The sequence below is a fragment of the Rhodamnia argentea genome, chromosome 6 (assembly GCF_020921035.1).
Source record: "Rhodamnia argentea isolate NSW1041297 chromosome 6, ASM2092103v1, whole genome shotgun sequence".
Lineage (NCBI taxonomy): Eukaryota > Viridiplantae > Streptophyta > Magnoliopsida > Myrtales > Myrtaceae > Rhodamnia > Rhodamnia argentea.
This window is the reverse complement of record NC_063155.1, coordinates 13,371,341-13,386,795: the sequence shown is the minus strand read 5'-3', so window position 1 is coordinate 13,386,795 and position 15,455 is coordinate 13,371,341. Positions and strand designations below refer to the sequence as shown.

At 36.8% G+C, this 15,455-nt stretch overlaps 1 protein-coding gene across 2 annotated transcripts; it reads right to left on the bottom strand.

Moving 5' to 3' along the window:
• Positions 1-1,571: 1,571 nt before the first annotated feature.
• On the bottom strand, positions 1,572-11,391 carry LOC115726040 (myosin-11). Of its 2 annotated transcripts, XM_048281377.1 has the most exons (27): positions 11,226-11,391; positions 10,117-10,245; positions 9,649-9,792; positions 9,369-9,514; positions 9,113-9,272; positions 8,792-8,850; positions 8,481-8,640; positions 8,214-8,363; positions 7,984-8,120; positions 7,725-7,871; positions 7,516-7,617; positions 7,350-7,407; positions 6,944-7,045; positions 6,523-6,560; positions 6,317-6,443; positions 6,017-6,187; positions 4,602-4,733; positions 4,404-4,513; positions 4,240-4,300; positions 3,959-4,136; positions 3,590-3,795; positions 3,399-3,518; positions 3,141-3,257; positions 2,785-3,006; positions 2,482-2,579; positions 1,872-2,110; positions 1,572-1,775 (listed from the first exon to the last, which is right to left on the bottom strand). In XM_048281377.1, the coding sequence occupies exons 1-27, from the start codon at positions 11,226-11,228 to the stop codon at positions 1,723-1,725; spliced, it is 3,369 nt and encodes a 1,122-aa protein (XP_048137334.1). In that variant the 5' UTR covers positions 11,229-11,391; the 3' UTR covers positions 1,572-1,722. The 2 variants fall into 2 exon arrangements, with proteins under 2 accessions (XP_048137334.1, XP_048137335.1); XM_048281378.1 differs by lacking the exon at positions 1,572-1,775 and having other exon boundaries at positions 1,908-2,120.
• Positions 11,392-15,455: the final 4,064 nt, after the last annotated feature.

Sequence of the window (15,455 nt, the reverse complement as noted above, 5' to 3'; positions counted from 1 at the left end):
TTGCCTCCAGCGCGTGTGGTCTCCTCCCGCTATCTTTGGTGACGGTTGACCACTCCAAATTCTTACATGGCTGAGACGATCGCAATGGTATACTCAAAAGTTATTTTCGTTGAACCAAATGTCACGAAAAAGCAATGTTTCATCATGGCCCTCTAGGGACCTCGCCTCGTCACCAAGCGTACAGTGTTTGCGGCGTTGTCCAAGCTCCTCCGGTAACGAGTGACCATTTCCCAAACTCGTATCGACGTGTAGATTCCAACAATGTATTCACATTTCATTTTTACTGAATCAATTTTCTGTAAGAAGTCATAAAGCATACTGTGCATACGTGTTCATACTGAAAAACAAAAAACACATCCAAGAACAATGGCATACATGGCATAATCGACTCAAACAATGTACATTCAGTCAGGAAAGAAAGTTGATATGACTCTGATACCAATGAAGGATACTTAATCCTTTATTCTAACAAAGTAATGTGCGGAAGCACATGCCCAAACTTAACTCATATCACCGATCGAACGATACATCACACGAAGAACATACTGTGATAGCCATAGATTATATGTCGCCTTGCTGTCTTGAGAGTCTTTTGCTTCAATCACAGTTCAACAGTAGAGAGGGCGAGCGTCTTTTCTTATTCACCGTTCTCTGTGTTTTCTGACTGACAGAAGGGAGGGAGAAAAGGGAGTTACGTACGTCTTTCAAAAGACGTGATTTCTCCACGTTTCAAAAACTGCAGAGGGTTTGGTTGCGTGCATGGGTGGACTACCACAAGAACCCATGTACCGCAACATAGGGTTTATGTGTGGGTGATCCATAATTACACAGACGGTATGGAGGAGCTACACAGACGGTAGAGAATATCAGTGGAGAGCGACGATGTTAGTAGGCCAAATTTGAACGGAAGAGAAAAGACGACTACCGTTCTGCTAGCATAGCTTTTTTATGTTAATGGCCGTTTTATTAAGTTAATAAAGTTTAGTGAAGTGATTTATCTTGTTAAAGGTCTTGTCCTTTAATTTTATAAAGGATGACAGGTCAATCTGCAAATTCCACATGTAGACATGCGTGTGACCGTTTCTTCTTTACGTGGCCCTTATTCCCACTTACGGATAAAATGAAGAATTTGATGGAAACTGCTTTCATTTTTTACCTTCACCCGGAAGCCTACCTTAAATTAATCCACAACACATGCATTCATTAGCAATTTCTTCGGTATGAGCTACAAAATCTCTTAGGACACACGATCTGTGTAATTTCTTTTGAACAATCCCTTTATCACTTTTGATTTGGATACCCAGTTAATTTCCGAATGTATTTTATTCTTATCAAACCAGTCTGCAAATTTATCAGACATGCTTTGGATATAACTTCCTAATTGCTCCAACATGTGAAAGTATTACTGTCTGGACACATCATTATTGTAGTCCCAATGAGAAGTTCATAATATAATAAGAAAGCACTATAATTTTGCAATAACGCCCCATGATACAAACAACGATGGGGTTTCGTATGAACATGCATTAATGAGTTTTTCTAGCATTTTCGCACCGAACTAGAGCGGTACAATATACACAAACGGAATTTCATGGAAATAATACAAAGAATCTAACTCTCACTCTACTTAACCTAGCTACTTAAGATCAACAACATGTATCTCAAAAAAGAAAAAAAAAAAAAATGACTGTCACACTTATCATCAACCCTCATTAGTTTTCGTCAAAAGAAATCATCAAATGCACGTTCCTTTTCAGTCTCTGACTTTTCAACTCCTGCACAGATGAACACATCGAGTTATAAGCTAAGGGATTCTAAATACAGTCGCTCTCTTGACTTAGGGTTTGATAAATTAAGATGTCGAAACTAACCCAGATTTTCGCCAGTCGATATATCCTGAACCATCAACTGGAGTCCATCGGTGAATTGGAAGGAATCTGAAGTCGAGACTGGAGCTGGAAAAGTGAAGTCCGAATCGCTCGACGAAGTCTCCATAAGTTCGATAGCAGCATCGTCTTGGTGATCTCTAGTTGTAGAAGTGTGAGTCGAGCTCGATGAGCACAAGAAGGATTTCAACTCCGAGACTTGATCTGAGACACTCGACGTCATCCTGAGGCACACTAAATCAGATATAGCATGAGTAGATCACCCGAGGGTATAAAACACTTTGTTCTATTAGCAAATTTAGAGTATAAAAGGGTTTCGGGTCTTCTACTGTAATACCTAATATTCTTCAATAAATATGTTCTACATACCTTCTAAATTTTACAGAATGATATATATCCACTTAAATATCTTCAAGGTTTATGCATTTAGCACATCCTAAGATGGGACATAGTCATCAAAACACAAGGGTTTACAATATCCATTCCATACGAAGAGATGCAGAGAGAAAAAATCTTGATTTTCCTCTTCAAGAGCATTGAAGTTTGACTTCAAAATCAATGTCGTTTTGAGATCGTATGCACAAGTGTTACGTACCTATTCAAGTGTTCTTGTAATTGGTCAACCCTTCTTTGAGTTTCTAACAACTTTTTCTTTTGTTCCTCACTTGATTCTCTTTCTTTCCGCAGCAAGACCTGAACATAACAAAGGTTACAACATAACAATTTAAGAACTCTAACAGAGAGAGAGAGAGTGTGTGTGTGTGTGGTAGAGTGAATTAAGTTTACCAGTAGCATTTGCACTCACGTAGATTAAGATGATAATAAGTTCCACACCCTTACAAATTCAGGAACTTCATGAAAAATACAAGTTAGTAGTTGATATAAAATATATAAGTACCTTGAGATTTTCCACTTCTGAGTTGAGAGACTGAATTTTTTCGGCATCCTGAACGGAATCCCTAACGGGGGTCATCAGTTGACGAGCATCTTCAATTATATTTTGTGCAATTTCTCGTTCATTGTACAGTAAAGCAGTTGCTTCATCAACTTTCGCTCTCATGGTATTTAAAGAATGGTGCAATCTTTCTATGTCTTGAGCCTTTTCTTCTTCTAATTTAGTCTGCATATGTCATTTGCAAAACATAGATTAGAATCAAACATTTCATGCAAATTTAATACTATTGGAGCTACATCAAAGTTATGTGTGTAAGTAAATATGAAAGATAGAACACAAGTGATTATGGCCACATTTACCCGAGCCATTTTCTCCATTTGCAATGATAATGTGAGTTCCTCCACTTGCTTCTCGAGCTTTTCTTTTTCATTTTCTTCATCTTCTTCATTTGTTACTCTTCTCATCTGGTAACTCAGCTAACACACAAGATATGCACGAATGAAAAAGATGCACGCCATACTTTGAGATATATAGGAACTGAGAACATCAATGACTTAGAGAACTGTTATGAACAATATGATATGATGTTAATTAGAAAAATGATAGAAGAGCAGTACCATCTCTTTCTTTTCATGCTCTATTCTGGTCACGTTTTTCCTTCGTTTCCCTTGTAGAAGAATTGATGCTTTTTTCAGTTGCCTATAATGCGATTGATCTCTATGACGCCGCCAGTTGCACTGGAGAAAGAAAAAAATGATATGATTCAACAACAGTTAAGAGTATAGCATATGGTATTTGAAATATTTACCTGAATTGTGGTTGCTGCTTTGTTGTGCTTTTTAAGTTCGAATTCACAACGTGCAAATGTTGCTCGTATAGCAGCTTGCACGGCAATTGCAACGACTTTCATCTTGATATATTTATTTCTAGTCGAATATCCACGATATACATTTTGTACTTTGGTAGCTGCAATCTCCCTTTTCATATGTTCAAACAATTTGCCAGCTAATTTTCCTGCAAGAAATATGATAATGCTTAACTGAAAAAAATTGCATCTGTCACTAACATAGAGCAACACAAGGTTAATTAAATTTTCTTTAAACTCATGTAATAAATTATGAGCAACTAGCAACCTCTATTAGCATAATGTAACTATAAATATCCCTAAAATACCAACCTCTCCAAAAGGACTGTATGCGGATCGAATGCTTTCTTAAAGAGATGTATTGTTTGCGAGCAATGTGAGTTCTCATCTGTCGTTGAATAATCTGGGCATACCTACCAAGCTCTTGTAATCGCAATGAATCTAGCTCAGCCATTTGCCCAGCTCTTAAGAAAACTTTTGTCTTCCCAATCTGCTCAATGCAAACTAAATTTTATTCCCATACAGAACCTTCAAAAGCAATGCTAATAACTTTGAGTCAACAATCATGTTGAAAGTTTGAATAACAGTTGTACCTTGAAACCTCGAAGAGCTAATTTTTCAAGCATCATTGTACAAGCATCTCTCTCATCACACCTACATTGAAGGAACTTGTAAGAAAATGGAATTTATATTTGGTAAGTTATCAAGCTTTACAAGATAAAATTAACATGTTGATTATCATGAGAATTTGACTTACTCTTGCTTTAATACCTCCGGTGCAAGTATACTGAAGCGCTTTATGAATTCGGGAAAGGTCTTATGCGTTGGGTATCCAGCGCATTTGATTCTGATTGCTTCGAGAACACCCTATAACATTTTGCTTATTAGGTCACTCTACATAAGGGCGGATTATAGGACACGTAAAAATAAATATGCAGCTCTATATTAAACTTACACCAGAACGTAATTGCTGCATCACACTCATATTCTCAAAAACCAAAGGTCTTAGCTTGCTGTTTGGCTTCACGCATCTGATGTAATGAGGTTCTGTAGAATTTAGGGTATCCATCAGTTGTTGTAGTTGTAGCTGCAATCAGTATATCCAAGATATCATACCATTATTTGTCAACATGATAGCGAATTGTATAAAACTACGATGTTATGTTGGAAAATAGCAACAATTATTGATACAATTTGCAGTAATTTATTTAAGTTCAATACTTTGGCCACCTAAATTCTTATAAATAATGTATTTTTCGAGGTTAATCAAGCAATTCAAGGAAATTGACATGGTCGGCTTCAATTTATGCTTTGAGTCCAAAAGTTTCAAAATATTGTCATTGCTAATCTCTATATCAATAACTTTCCCAAATTTTTCTAATGTTGTTAAACTTCTATCCCTAAGTGTTTTTTTTTTTTTCAAAAGTATTGAACATACAAAGTCAATGATGGGCTTTATTGTGTTTATAAAATTCAGTTTGAAACGGTATTTTCTTTTTTTAAAAGTAGCTAGCTTACACATTTATCCTCACCTGCGCTAAATGAATAGTTTAGTTTGGAGAAAATTTTTGTGTGCATGCGCGCGCGCGCGTGTGTGTGTGAGAGAGAGAGAGAGCTAATTACTTAGAAAATATCTTAAATAAACTTTGCCAATAAACAGTGCCATTTTTTTTAAAAAACAAATAGTAGAGACACAAGTCCTGAAAGAAAGTGATAAGCATGAATTTAGTATTTTTACTGCAACCTAGGATGTGTAACAACTTCCACAATTCCAACAAATTCTACAAAACAATCAAGAAGATGTGCCCTTTTGAATAGCTCTTACGAAAATAAAAATAAAAAGCGAATGTGATGAGCTTAGTGCTATGCTGAGAAGGACAACTTTTTGATGGATACAAAGGCGTCGTCCTTTGGTCTAACGAAAGGTTTTATTCTACTAATGTTCTTCTGAAAGTTGGCTTTTGAATAAAGGCTTCATCTTTTATAGAAAGGAAAATCAGTCATTCCCCAACAATGTTCTTCCTAACCTAATTCTCTAGCAATGACTATTACAGCAAAAATTACTTCAGTTCATATAGGTATACATCACCTCATCGCTCCAAGTCATACTTGGGCAAAAAGAGTCATTTTTTTTTTTTTTGCAATTCTACGAATGGCTTTACCACTTAAATGCAAAATATGTTTTCTCAATCTAAGCCAAGACTTCCTCAAGGTAAGGTTAAGAGCTATGTGTATAGTTCAAGTTCTCAAAAATACAAATTAATACTTTTGGGACCTTTGCTTTCATTTGACTATGGACTTCATAACATTCTAATTACGTATTTTTTATTTTTATGAAAAAAAAAAAGAAAACAAAAGGAAGAGTCATACCTTGAACCTAGAGCTAAGAGATGAAAATTTTGCTGACTTTGCCAAGTCTTCCGAAAGTGGTGGGAAAAGGCTTGCTACGAAAGAGCACTTGGAGGTACTCAACAAGTCTTGATGTTCTGGAACAACATAGTCTTTATTCTTATCTAGAAACTGGTCAGATTGGTATTGAACCTGGAAAAAGAGCTCATCAAATTCAATAGAAAACCAAGTTGGTTTTTTTTTTTTTGTCAAAGTATAAAACCAAGTTTAGTAGTAAGTAATATTAACTATAAATAATGGCGATAGTATCTCTAAGCTTACCTCTCCGGCATAGTGAATAACCGTGAAGTCCGCACGCGATAACTTTGGCTTGATAAAATGCCTGTGGGACTTGTATGATTGATAAAGCTTTTCGGTGAATGTTTCACTGGTTGATCTTGGAAACATACTGAAAATTCAAATGGTGATCAGTAGAATGATCAAATGAAGTACACAACCAATATAAAACGTGAAGAAATCGGATGTACCAGGCTTCGTCAAGCAACGCGATGATTCCGCCTGGTTTCTGCATAATCAAACAGATTGCAAGGTGTGAACTTGACAAAAAGTTTGTAAACCTTAATAAACTCGAGATAATGGAGAAACATTTCGACCCATAAGTGAATCATATTAATGTTTTTTTCATATGTGTGATGTCAATGTGGCACCCATGAGTGCTTTTGCAGTATAGTATATTATTTAGTTTTCTATAATATCAAAAGCATATAATTGATTGTCTAAATTTGTTTCGAAATCATACTTAGCTAACAGAAATTCCTATACATTTATTGAAAAAAAAACTTGTGGAACGATATGTTCAATCTTCATGATGGGAATATACAAATAACACAATTAACTCACAATTGACTTAAAATGCTACATCCATTTTAAAAATTCCCAGTAGCATACCTTTTCAATTAGATCCAAGATGTCTTGATTATCAACAAATTCCACGTAGCTCCAATCTATATCTTCCTTCTTGTATTCGTCTTGCTCCATTTTGAAAACGTGCTGAATGATAATCACTGTAGTTAAGTCACAAGCTAATAGATAACTGAAAAATTAGGGTAAATTGTCTGTGGACCCCTAGACTTTGAGATTTTGACTGATGTCCCTATGGTATCTTCAATGGTAAATGCATTACCATGTTGATCGGAAGTTAGATGACTAATCTCACCAACAATCAAAATGTTGGGAGTAATTTTTCGAAGTTCGAAAGTAGAATGGGTCAATGGATGAAAAACCTCAAACTGTAGGGTTTTCACAGAGAATTTACCCTTGAGATTAAGTAGGTAAAGTATGGTTGACTTGATACCTGATTGAAATGTTGTTGTAGCTTTTCATTTGTGTAATTTATGCAAAATTGCTCAAAGCTGTACAGGATAAGACACAGATTAGAAAACGTACGAAATAACAATAATTGAATTATGGGTAAAAACTTTAAAAGATCATTTACTCTTACTTAAATCCCAAATCCTTACCTATTAGATTGGAAGCTTTCAAACCCATAAATGTCGAGAACTCCTATGAGGTACTTCGAATCGGGATCTTGTCCGATGGCGACATTTATCTTGTTAACCAACCTAAAAATCTCACACAAACAAATATGATCAAACCACCATAAGCAAACAATAATTAAAACAAACATACGTTCTTTAATAAGCTAATTAAAGATGAGCTAGAATCTCACCAATCAAATAGGCGTGAGTATATAGTTTTGGCTAAGCTATCTCTGCTAACTGCTGCACCAAGGGGGTCGAGGCTTCTCTGGATTATTTCTTCAGGAGTGACCATTAAACGCTTGCACAAAGCATCTTCTAATACATGAATATCGCACCTAATAATATTAATTTACCATAAGAACCTATAAATGGAGTCTCATAAAAAAGGAAAGGGCAAAAATAAAATAAAATAAAATAAAAATAAGAACAAGATAATTTATTTATTACTTAAGAAGTTGGGCAGTCATTGCGAGATGAAATTTGGAATTTTCATCCGTCACCACCGAGGAGTCCGACTCTTCACCCCTCGAAAAGTTGATATTTCCGAGATGTAGAATCGCCGCCACGACGCGAAATATTGAATTCTATGGAAAAAACGGCAAATTAAATATTTCAAATCATTTAATTTACTTATAATATGATCAGTTAAATTAAATGCAAAAAAATATATGTTAAACCTGTTCATCCTCACTTATTCCCACTACATTCATAGCTCTCCTTATAGCAAGGTACTCCTCTGCATCATTCACCCCCTCCAATTGGTAACAATTGGATTGGTTGAGATAGTGAAACGACTCGGGATTTCCCAACTTGTATTTCTCGATTTCCTATATTAATATAATACGAGATAAATTATTGAGAATTTAGGAAAAAAATATTTGAAATCATCTAATTTTACTTATAAACATGTTCATACTCCATTTAATAAAGTAAGAAGGGGAAACCTCTTGCGGGGCCGCGCACAGATGGTAAAAGCTATGGTAATTACGTTCCGAATCCGAAATCTGACAGACACGAGATCTCTCTAGGAGATACGTTCGTATCGCCGCCCCGGAGATTCTTCCGCGGTTGTCGAATTGGATTTCGACGAACTTCCCGAAGCGACTGCGATATTATTTTTCCAAAACAAAAAGATTAGCGTAAAGATCCATCGATTTGTCGAATGAATATGCATAGACATTTTTGGCACAATTATAACGTGCAATAAGATAGCTGTGAAGTAATTGACTAGAGAGAGTCTCATAAATGGAAATACCTGGAATTATTGTTTCTTACGGTCTTCGCATTGCCAAAAGCTTCAAGCACTGGGTTAGACTGCAACAAATTCAAAACTTTACGTGAGCATAAGAGTTTTTCTTAATGACCTATTTAATATATCAAAGGAATAAAGATAATGGCAATTTTATTTCCACCCGATTAAACTTTTATGTTGAATACTAATATCATTTTCTTTCTCGCTTTTTCTCTAAGTATTTTGCTATTCATTTTTTTCTTATTATATACAGATATATATATGCGTGCGCCCGCGTGATTCTCTTAATAACTTAAGAAAAGCGAGAATAAGTACCTAACTTACTTCTAGTATTTGCTGTTCGACCGTCCGGCGTCCTTCCACAAAAGTATGTCCTCCAAGAAACGCAAGATAACGCATGATCATCTTGGTGGTCTCCGTCTTGCCGGCCCCGCTCTCGCCGCTCACGAGTATCGAGATGTTCTTTCTCTCGTCGATCATCCCCCTGTTCCATTTCAACAGCTCAAAACAAGCCGTAAAACGGCGTCGTATTTTGCTCAGGAAAATAGGAGTAACTTAAGCTGAGTTGAACGATAATAACCTGTACGAAGCATCGGCGATGGCGAACACGTGAGGGCTCATGTCTCCCAACAGCCTGCCTTTGTACTTCTCCATGGCGGCGGCGTCGTACAAATCGTCGAGGCTTTGGAAGGGGTTGATGGCGATGAGGATGTTTCCGGTGTAAGTCTGCCATGATTTTTGTCACTAAATTATAATAGAGTCCTTCCACAGCTGCATTTAAATTAATTTAACTCCTTTCACTAAAAATTGAAATTTTATTGAAGATGTGGAGACATAAGTTTCGAAATTAGAGAATTTACGTAGACTTTGTTTAAGGCAAATCGACTGGCTAAGTTATGCAATACTCCTGGTTCGTGGAAGTACGATAGTTTGGTCATGTCGTCGACTCCATCTTCAGGGACGTCCATGTCTTTCGCATGTAGTTTCGATAAGTTGGCGACGACCTGGCCAATGTCAGGGGGGGTGAAGTGAATTTATAATAAGAGAAAGATTAAATTTATTTGAATAGTGCGTCTATTTCGCAAAAAATACATGATTTGATGAACATTTAAAAAAAAATGATTGTTTATATTATTATCTATAACAACCTATGTTTGAATATTTTCATGAACGATATGATATTTTTCCTTCATTGATTTTGTGAGCAATATATGTGATCTTTTCAAATAATATATTCTGGTAAATCATTCATCTTTAGCGAAATAAACGGAGCCAAAAAATTTATTTGTGCTTATAAAGGTTGTGTTTTAAAGGGAAGAGCTATTTACCCCTTTGCCTGCTGATGTTTGGATTTCAGCATCTTCCCCCTTGATATCCAAGACCTCACCATCTACCCAAGCCAGAGTTGGATCTTCAACCCAGACATGGGAACCTACAACGATGTTCTTGTTTGTGCCCTGCAACAATGACAAACTATAAGGACTAGATACTTAGGAAAATGTCCAAGTTCTTTTTGTATGTTATTGAATGAGAGAAAAAAAGTTTATGAGGTTTAAAAAGGAGCTAGACATGTCAAAATAACAGCTAATAAGTAAAATCCTATTATATTTCATGTCACGATTCTCAAAGTTTGTTTTGAAAAGATTGATCGATGTACCTAGTTATCTAATTTTTTAAGGTCTCTATCATTTGTATCTAAGTGGATTTAGATGAATTATATGTACCATTTAAGTGTGTTAATCTTGAAATGTAGTCAATACATCGATACCGATTAAATGTTTAGTATTATAACTAAGCAAACACCTACAAGTTCTTTAGACGAAAATGAAAAAAACACCTACAAGTTCTATCAACATGTCCCACTCGTCCACCTAAAAATTCTGCAGCCATGCCGGTTGATGGATCGACGCTTGGAATCTACATGGAGCTGGCCAATTCGGTCGGTTGGTTCGGCCCCAATTCCAAAAGCAAGAAACTGACTTTGACATGATAGGTTACGGGTTGTGGAACCTAACTACCTTCGGACCGATCATCTCTATCATAAAGCACGTTTTGAAAGTAGACGATATCAACACGATACTTTATAGACGTGCAAATATGATTAAAACCCCATTTTTCTTAGTCTTGTTCAAATGACTGTTTTGTCGCTCTCCTGTCCAAATTATTACAGCAGGCTGCAATGCGAAGAACTGCAATGGCCACAATGCTACAGAAAGGACGATTCTCAACGTCTTTTCATTGTCATGGAATCAAATACATGATTTGTTTCAACCCCGCTAATCACATAAATCGTGTCTACAGATGATTGACAGCATCCAATACAACTCAAGAGGGGAAAAAAACCAGGGGTCATGATCATCAAGAAGGGAAAACAGAAAATCAAGAGAAACATATACGAGTACTGAAGAACGAATTGCCTGCATGACATTTTACGTACCATTTATAAGAATGAGAAGATGTGCGGTCTGTTCTTCACTAAACGTAATGGAGAAACCGGCGACGAACGATAATCCCATCTCCGGCCATTTCTAAGAGAAAAGAAAGATCTCCAAAAGGGAAAGAAAAAGTATGTTCTTCGAGGTGATTAGGATCTGAAACTCGACTTTACATGGTCATTCGTTAAGTGTTTCAAAGTAAAAATCAACCGATGGCAGCTTACGTATAACCAACAATGTCGCCGTCCTTTTTGATGTTCTTGTGGCTCTCTCTCTCTCTCTCTCTCTCTCTCTCCCCCCACATGGTGGTTAGGTTAGGACAGTTGTTTCTCTCTAACACCACTTACGCTGATTAAACCAAACACATTAATCATCTTGTTTCCCTCACAAGCCTACCATTAGGAATCTTCTTTTACAAAACTCTCTAAACACGATAAATTGAGTCTATAACTAGGCCAAACCTTGACATCACTAATAAAGTATAGGGATAAGTGCACTGAAAGTCCTCAAATTTGTCATGAAAGTCTAGTTGAGTCCTAAAATTTATAAAAAAAACCACAATCGAGCCTAAAACTGTCAAATTGGTACAATCGAGTCTTTCCGTTATTTCTGTTCAATTTGACTAGTGAAAAATACTGACACGGCTTTTTTTATATTATTTTCTCTATCACATATGACGCTGACATGGCTAAAACATGAAAGATAAGAGTAAAACGACTTCATTTTGGTCCAAATATAATTTTTCTATTCCAATATTATTAAATTAGACAAGAAATAAACTAAAAAAAAAAAACAAAGGAGATGGAAGATGCACAACGGTGAGTGGGACTGTAGGCTCTCGCCGCAGCCCCACCATCGCTGGAATGGGCTGGCGATGGTGGAGAAGGCCAGCCAGTTGTTGCAAAGATCATGGGAGTTTCAACCTTGAATGGCTAAAGAGCGTCCCGCTAAAACTAGTAAAGTATGATTGAGTGGACATTGTTTTCTAATTTTGTCCGTGTTGGCATCAGTGAGCAAGAGGATGTTATTGTGAAATTTGACATGAACTTACTATTGAATTTAGAAGTCACTGATTCTGAAATTCGTTATGAGACAGTTTCTGCTGAGAATAGAAGGGCTGGGACTGAAAAGCGTGGAATGCGTACGTCTTTTGAGCCTCAAGCAATTTGCCTTTCCAGTAAGAATGCAGCAGCTTATTTCTGTGTCGATGCATCCAATCCTTCCTTGAGCTTTCTCAACTTTGTCATCTCAAAAGGTTGACGGAAATGCGGCCGCGTAGTGGTTTGCCTTTGACGGGTCGCCCTTCAACCAATGCTGGCAACGTTCCAACTACATGTCTTGAAAAAGCATAACAACAGTCACTCAAACAATTTCTCTAATTTTTTCTCTTGTTGAGTTTCTGACCTTTTTCCCTTATCAGATACCCTGCAGTAAGCAACAAACAGAAGTACATTTGGTCATGGCTCCGCCATCTTGGCCATCGGACATTGGAAGTGCATAACTCTGCTTCTTTATAAGATAGATTAGGCAATGCCTTGTGGTTTAGACATGCTTCAACTACAACAAGCCCTAGAACTAGATGTGGCAAAAATGGGTGTAGAACCCATATTTGATCAATATTTTATGATGTTGGGTTATAAATGGGTTCATTAAGTTTTAAAAGTGAGTCATAAATAAGTTAGTTAAACACTTAATGGGTCATAAATGAGTTTTAAACATGTCATAAATAAGTTATCTAAGAAAACTATAAAAAGAAAATTTTTTAGATATATATATATAAGAAATAATTTTCTCTAAATTGAATTTTAATATTGAAGTATTTTAACAATATAGGTTGGTTGGGTAAGGGTCGAGTCGAGTATAGGTCATTAGATTTGTATAGCATAAAAATAAGTCAAAACGGGTTAAACGAGTCAATATGGCCAACGTGTCGATCTGCAATGCTGTTATGAGCGGCATTATCGGATGCTCACCTTATGAAAGGTTAATCATGTCATGGAGAACGAGGACAATGAGATTTCTATCTCATTCCCCTATCAGACATGAGCACATGAGTTTGATGGATACTGATGTTGAAATAATTGCACACATTTTCTGCACAAAAACACAACCAAAAACTGCAATGCTTGTCCACTTAGAGATGAATGTAAACACCATGCAAGTACAAATGACCAGTATGCTAACTTATGCTTTGAATTCTCTCCACGGCCGGTGAGATAGCTCAATTCTGGCGGGACATTCTTTGACCAACGTTTTTGAGTTATAACATGAGGATTCTGTATGATCTATAGATGTGCAATCCAATTGGTGCCTGGCACAGCGGCCTCGGATTGAGGCTAATCGTGAACGGTTTGGGGTTTATATGTGACCAACTAGATTTTCCCAGCTGCCACTCCATATTCTTCTAGCTTTGCTTGCTGATCGCAAGGTACAAGGTCGGTTCCCGTATAGAATCAGGAAGCAAACTGGTTTGAACTAGGTGCGAAGAAGGAAAATTGGATGTGTTTGATTGTTCGTTGGAGATCTGTCCGTGTACTTTTGGGCATTTGCATGATTGGATAAAACCATCATTTTTCTTCAAATGAGAGTAATTTGTTTGGTTCGTGGTCTTTAAGTACATTGTTCATTAACATCAGTTGAACAATTAGAATGCAACAAAGGTGTTCGTTAAAATTCCCACGCAAAGAAAGCCACATGAGATGAGGGTTATGATGAAATTATGCAGTGTGTTTTTAGCATCATGTCTTAGTCTTGAGCATTCCTTGAGGGATTAGCGATCAAATCTGCATTTTCAATTTTACTCTCTAGCCCAATGAGAATTTTGTCTTCAGATAGGCTTCAATGTTCTCGAATGAATCCGAGCTGAGAATGGAATGTGCACTGTGGACTGAGTGTTTCAATATGTGATCTTGAATCGTCGTATACTACTAACCGGTGTGTCTTTCAAACACTTTAATCTTAGGGGAGAGCTACCAGAAATTGCTAGAAGTACAAATTCTGGCTAGTTTTCATATTAAAAATAGGGATAAGTGCACCGGAAGTCCTAAAACTTATCACCAAAGTGCAATTGAATCCTAAAACTTTCAAAACGTACAATCAAGTCCTAAAACTTGTCAAGTTGGCATAACAAGCCTCTCTGTTAATCCCGTTTAATTAGGCTAACGGAAAATGCTAATGTGACTTAGTTGGATCATTTCTCTCTCTTACGTGTCAAATAATTTAAATCCCACGTTCCACATGTACGAAATAGCGTCGTTTTAGAAAATCTACCAATCCAAAATCATGTCATTCTACCTCTTGCCCTAAACTTGCTTTTTGTCAATCGTTCTCCTCGTTCTCTTCGTTTCCTTCATTTCCAAGTTGTGAGCCCTAAATCTAGGTGATTTCGTGCGAGCCCCGGATCGAAAATATGAGATTTCTTCTTCCTCGATCGTGAGTTCGTGTAAGCCCTGGACCGAAGGTCCGAGATTTCGTGCAAGCCCTAAATCCGGGGAATTTCATTCAAGGCTCGCCTGAAGCTATAAGATGTCTTCTTCCTCGATCACGAGTTTGTGTAAGCCCTAAATCGAAGGTCTAAGACATCTTCTTCATCCATCGCCAATCTGCAGAAGTTGTCCCATCTCATTTCGTGGTGTGGAAGCAAAGACTCTAAATCTACTCCAAGCGAACAACCACCGTCCCGCCAAACAACATCAACCTTTGTCTTCGTCCTTGCGATAACAAACACTAGTGCGGAACTTAAACCGGTGCCCTGTCTTTGAAAGCCTTTGTACAATTTTCCAGAACCATTGAGATGATTCTTGTAGTATGTGCATAAAAGAGCTCAACAGGGTAAGGCCTTTTGCCTCTTGCAATTTTGACAATTGAGAGGAATGGAAATCTCGATCCATGACATTAAAACATATTGTGTCGTAGAAAAGCATCAAGAAAGTCACTCGAATGTCAAGATTGAGCACAAGTTGATCTAAAATTTCTCGAACTAGTGCAAGTTTAGTGGTATATTTCAGTATTCTATTTGATGCGATTGTGAAGCCAATTTCAAAACTAAAGTGCACTTTATTTTTGTTCCCTTATAGGTACAATGGTTGAAAACAAAGTCTCGATTCTTGTTTTCTTTGGAGGTAAATTTCAACTTGGACCATCATTGGAATACATAGGTGGAAGGGTCAATGTTGTTGAAATAGACTTAAGTAAGGGTTCACTATCTAATATAACCGAAGTTATTGAGGCAT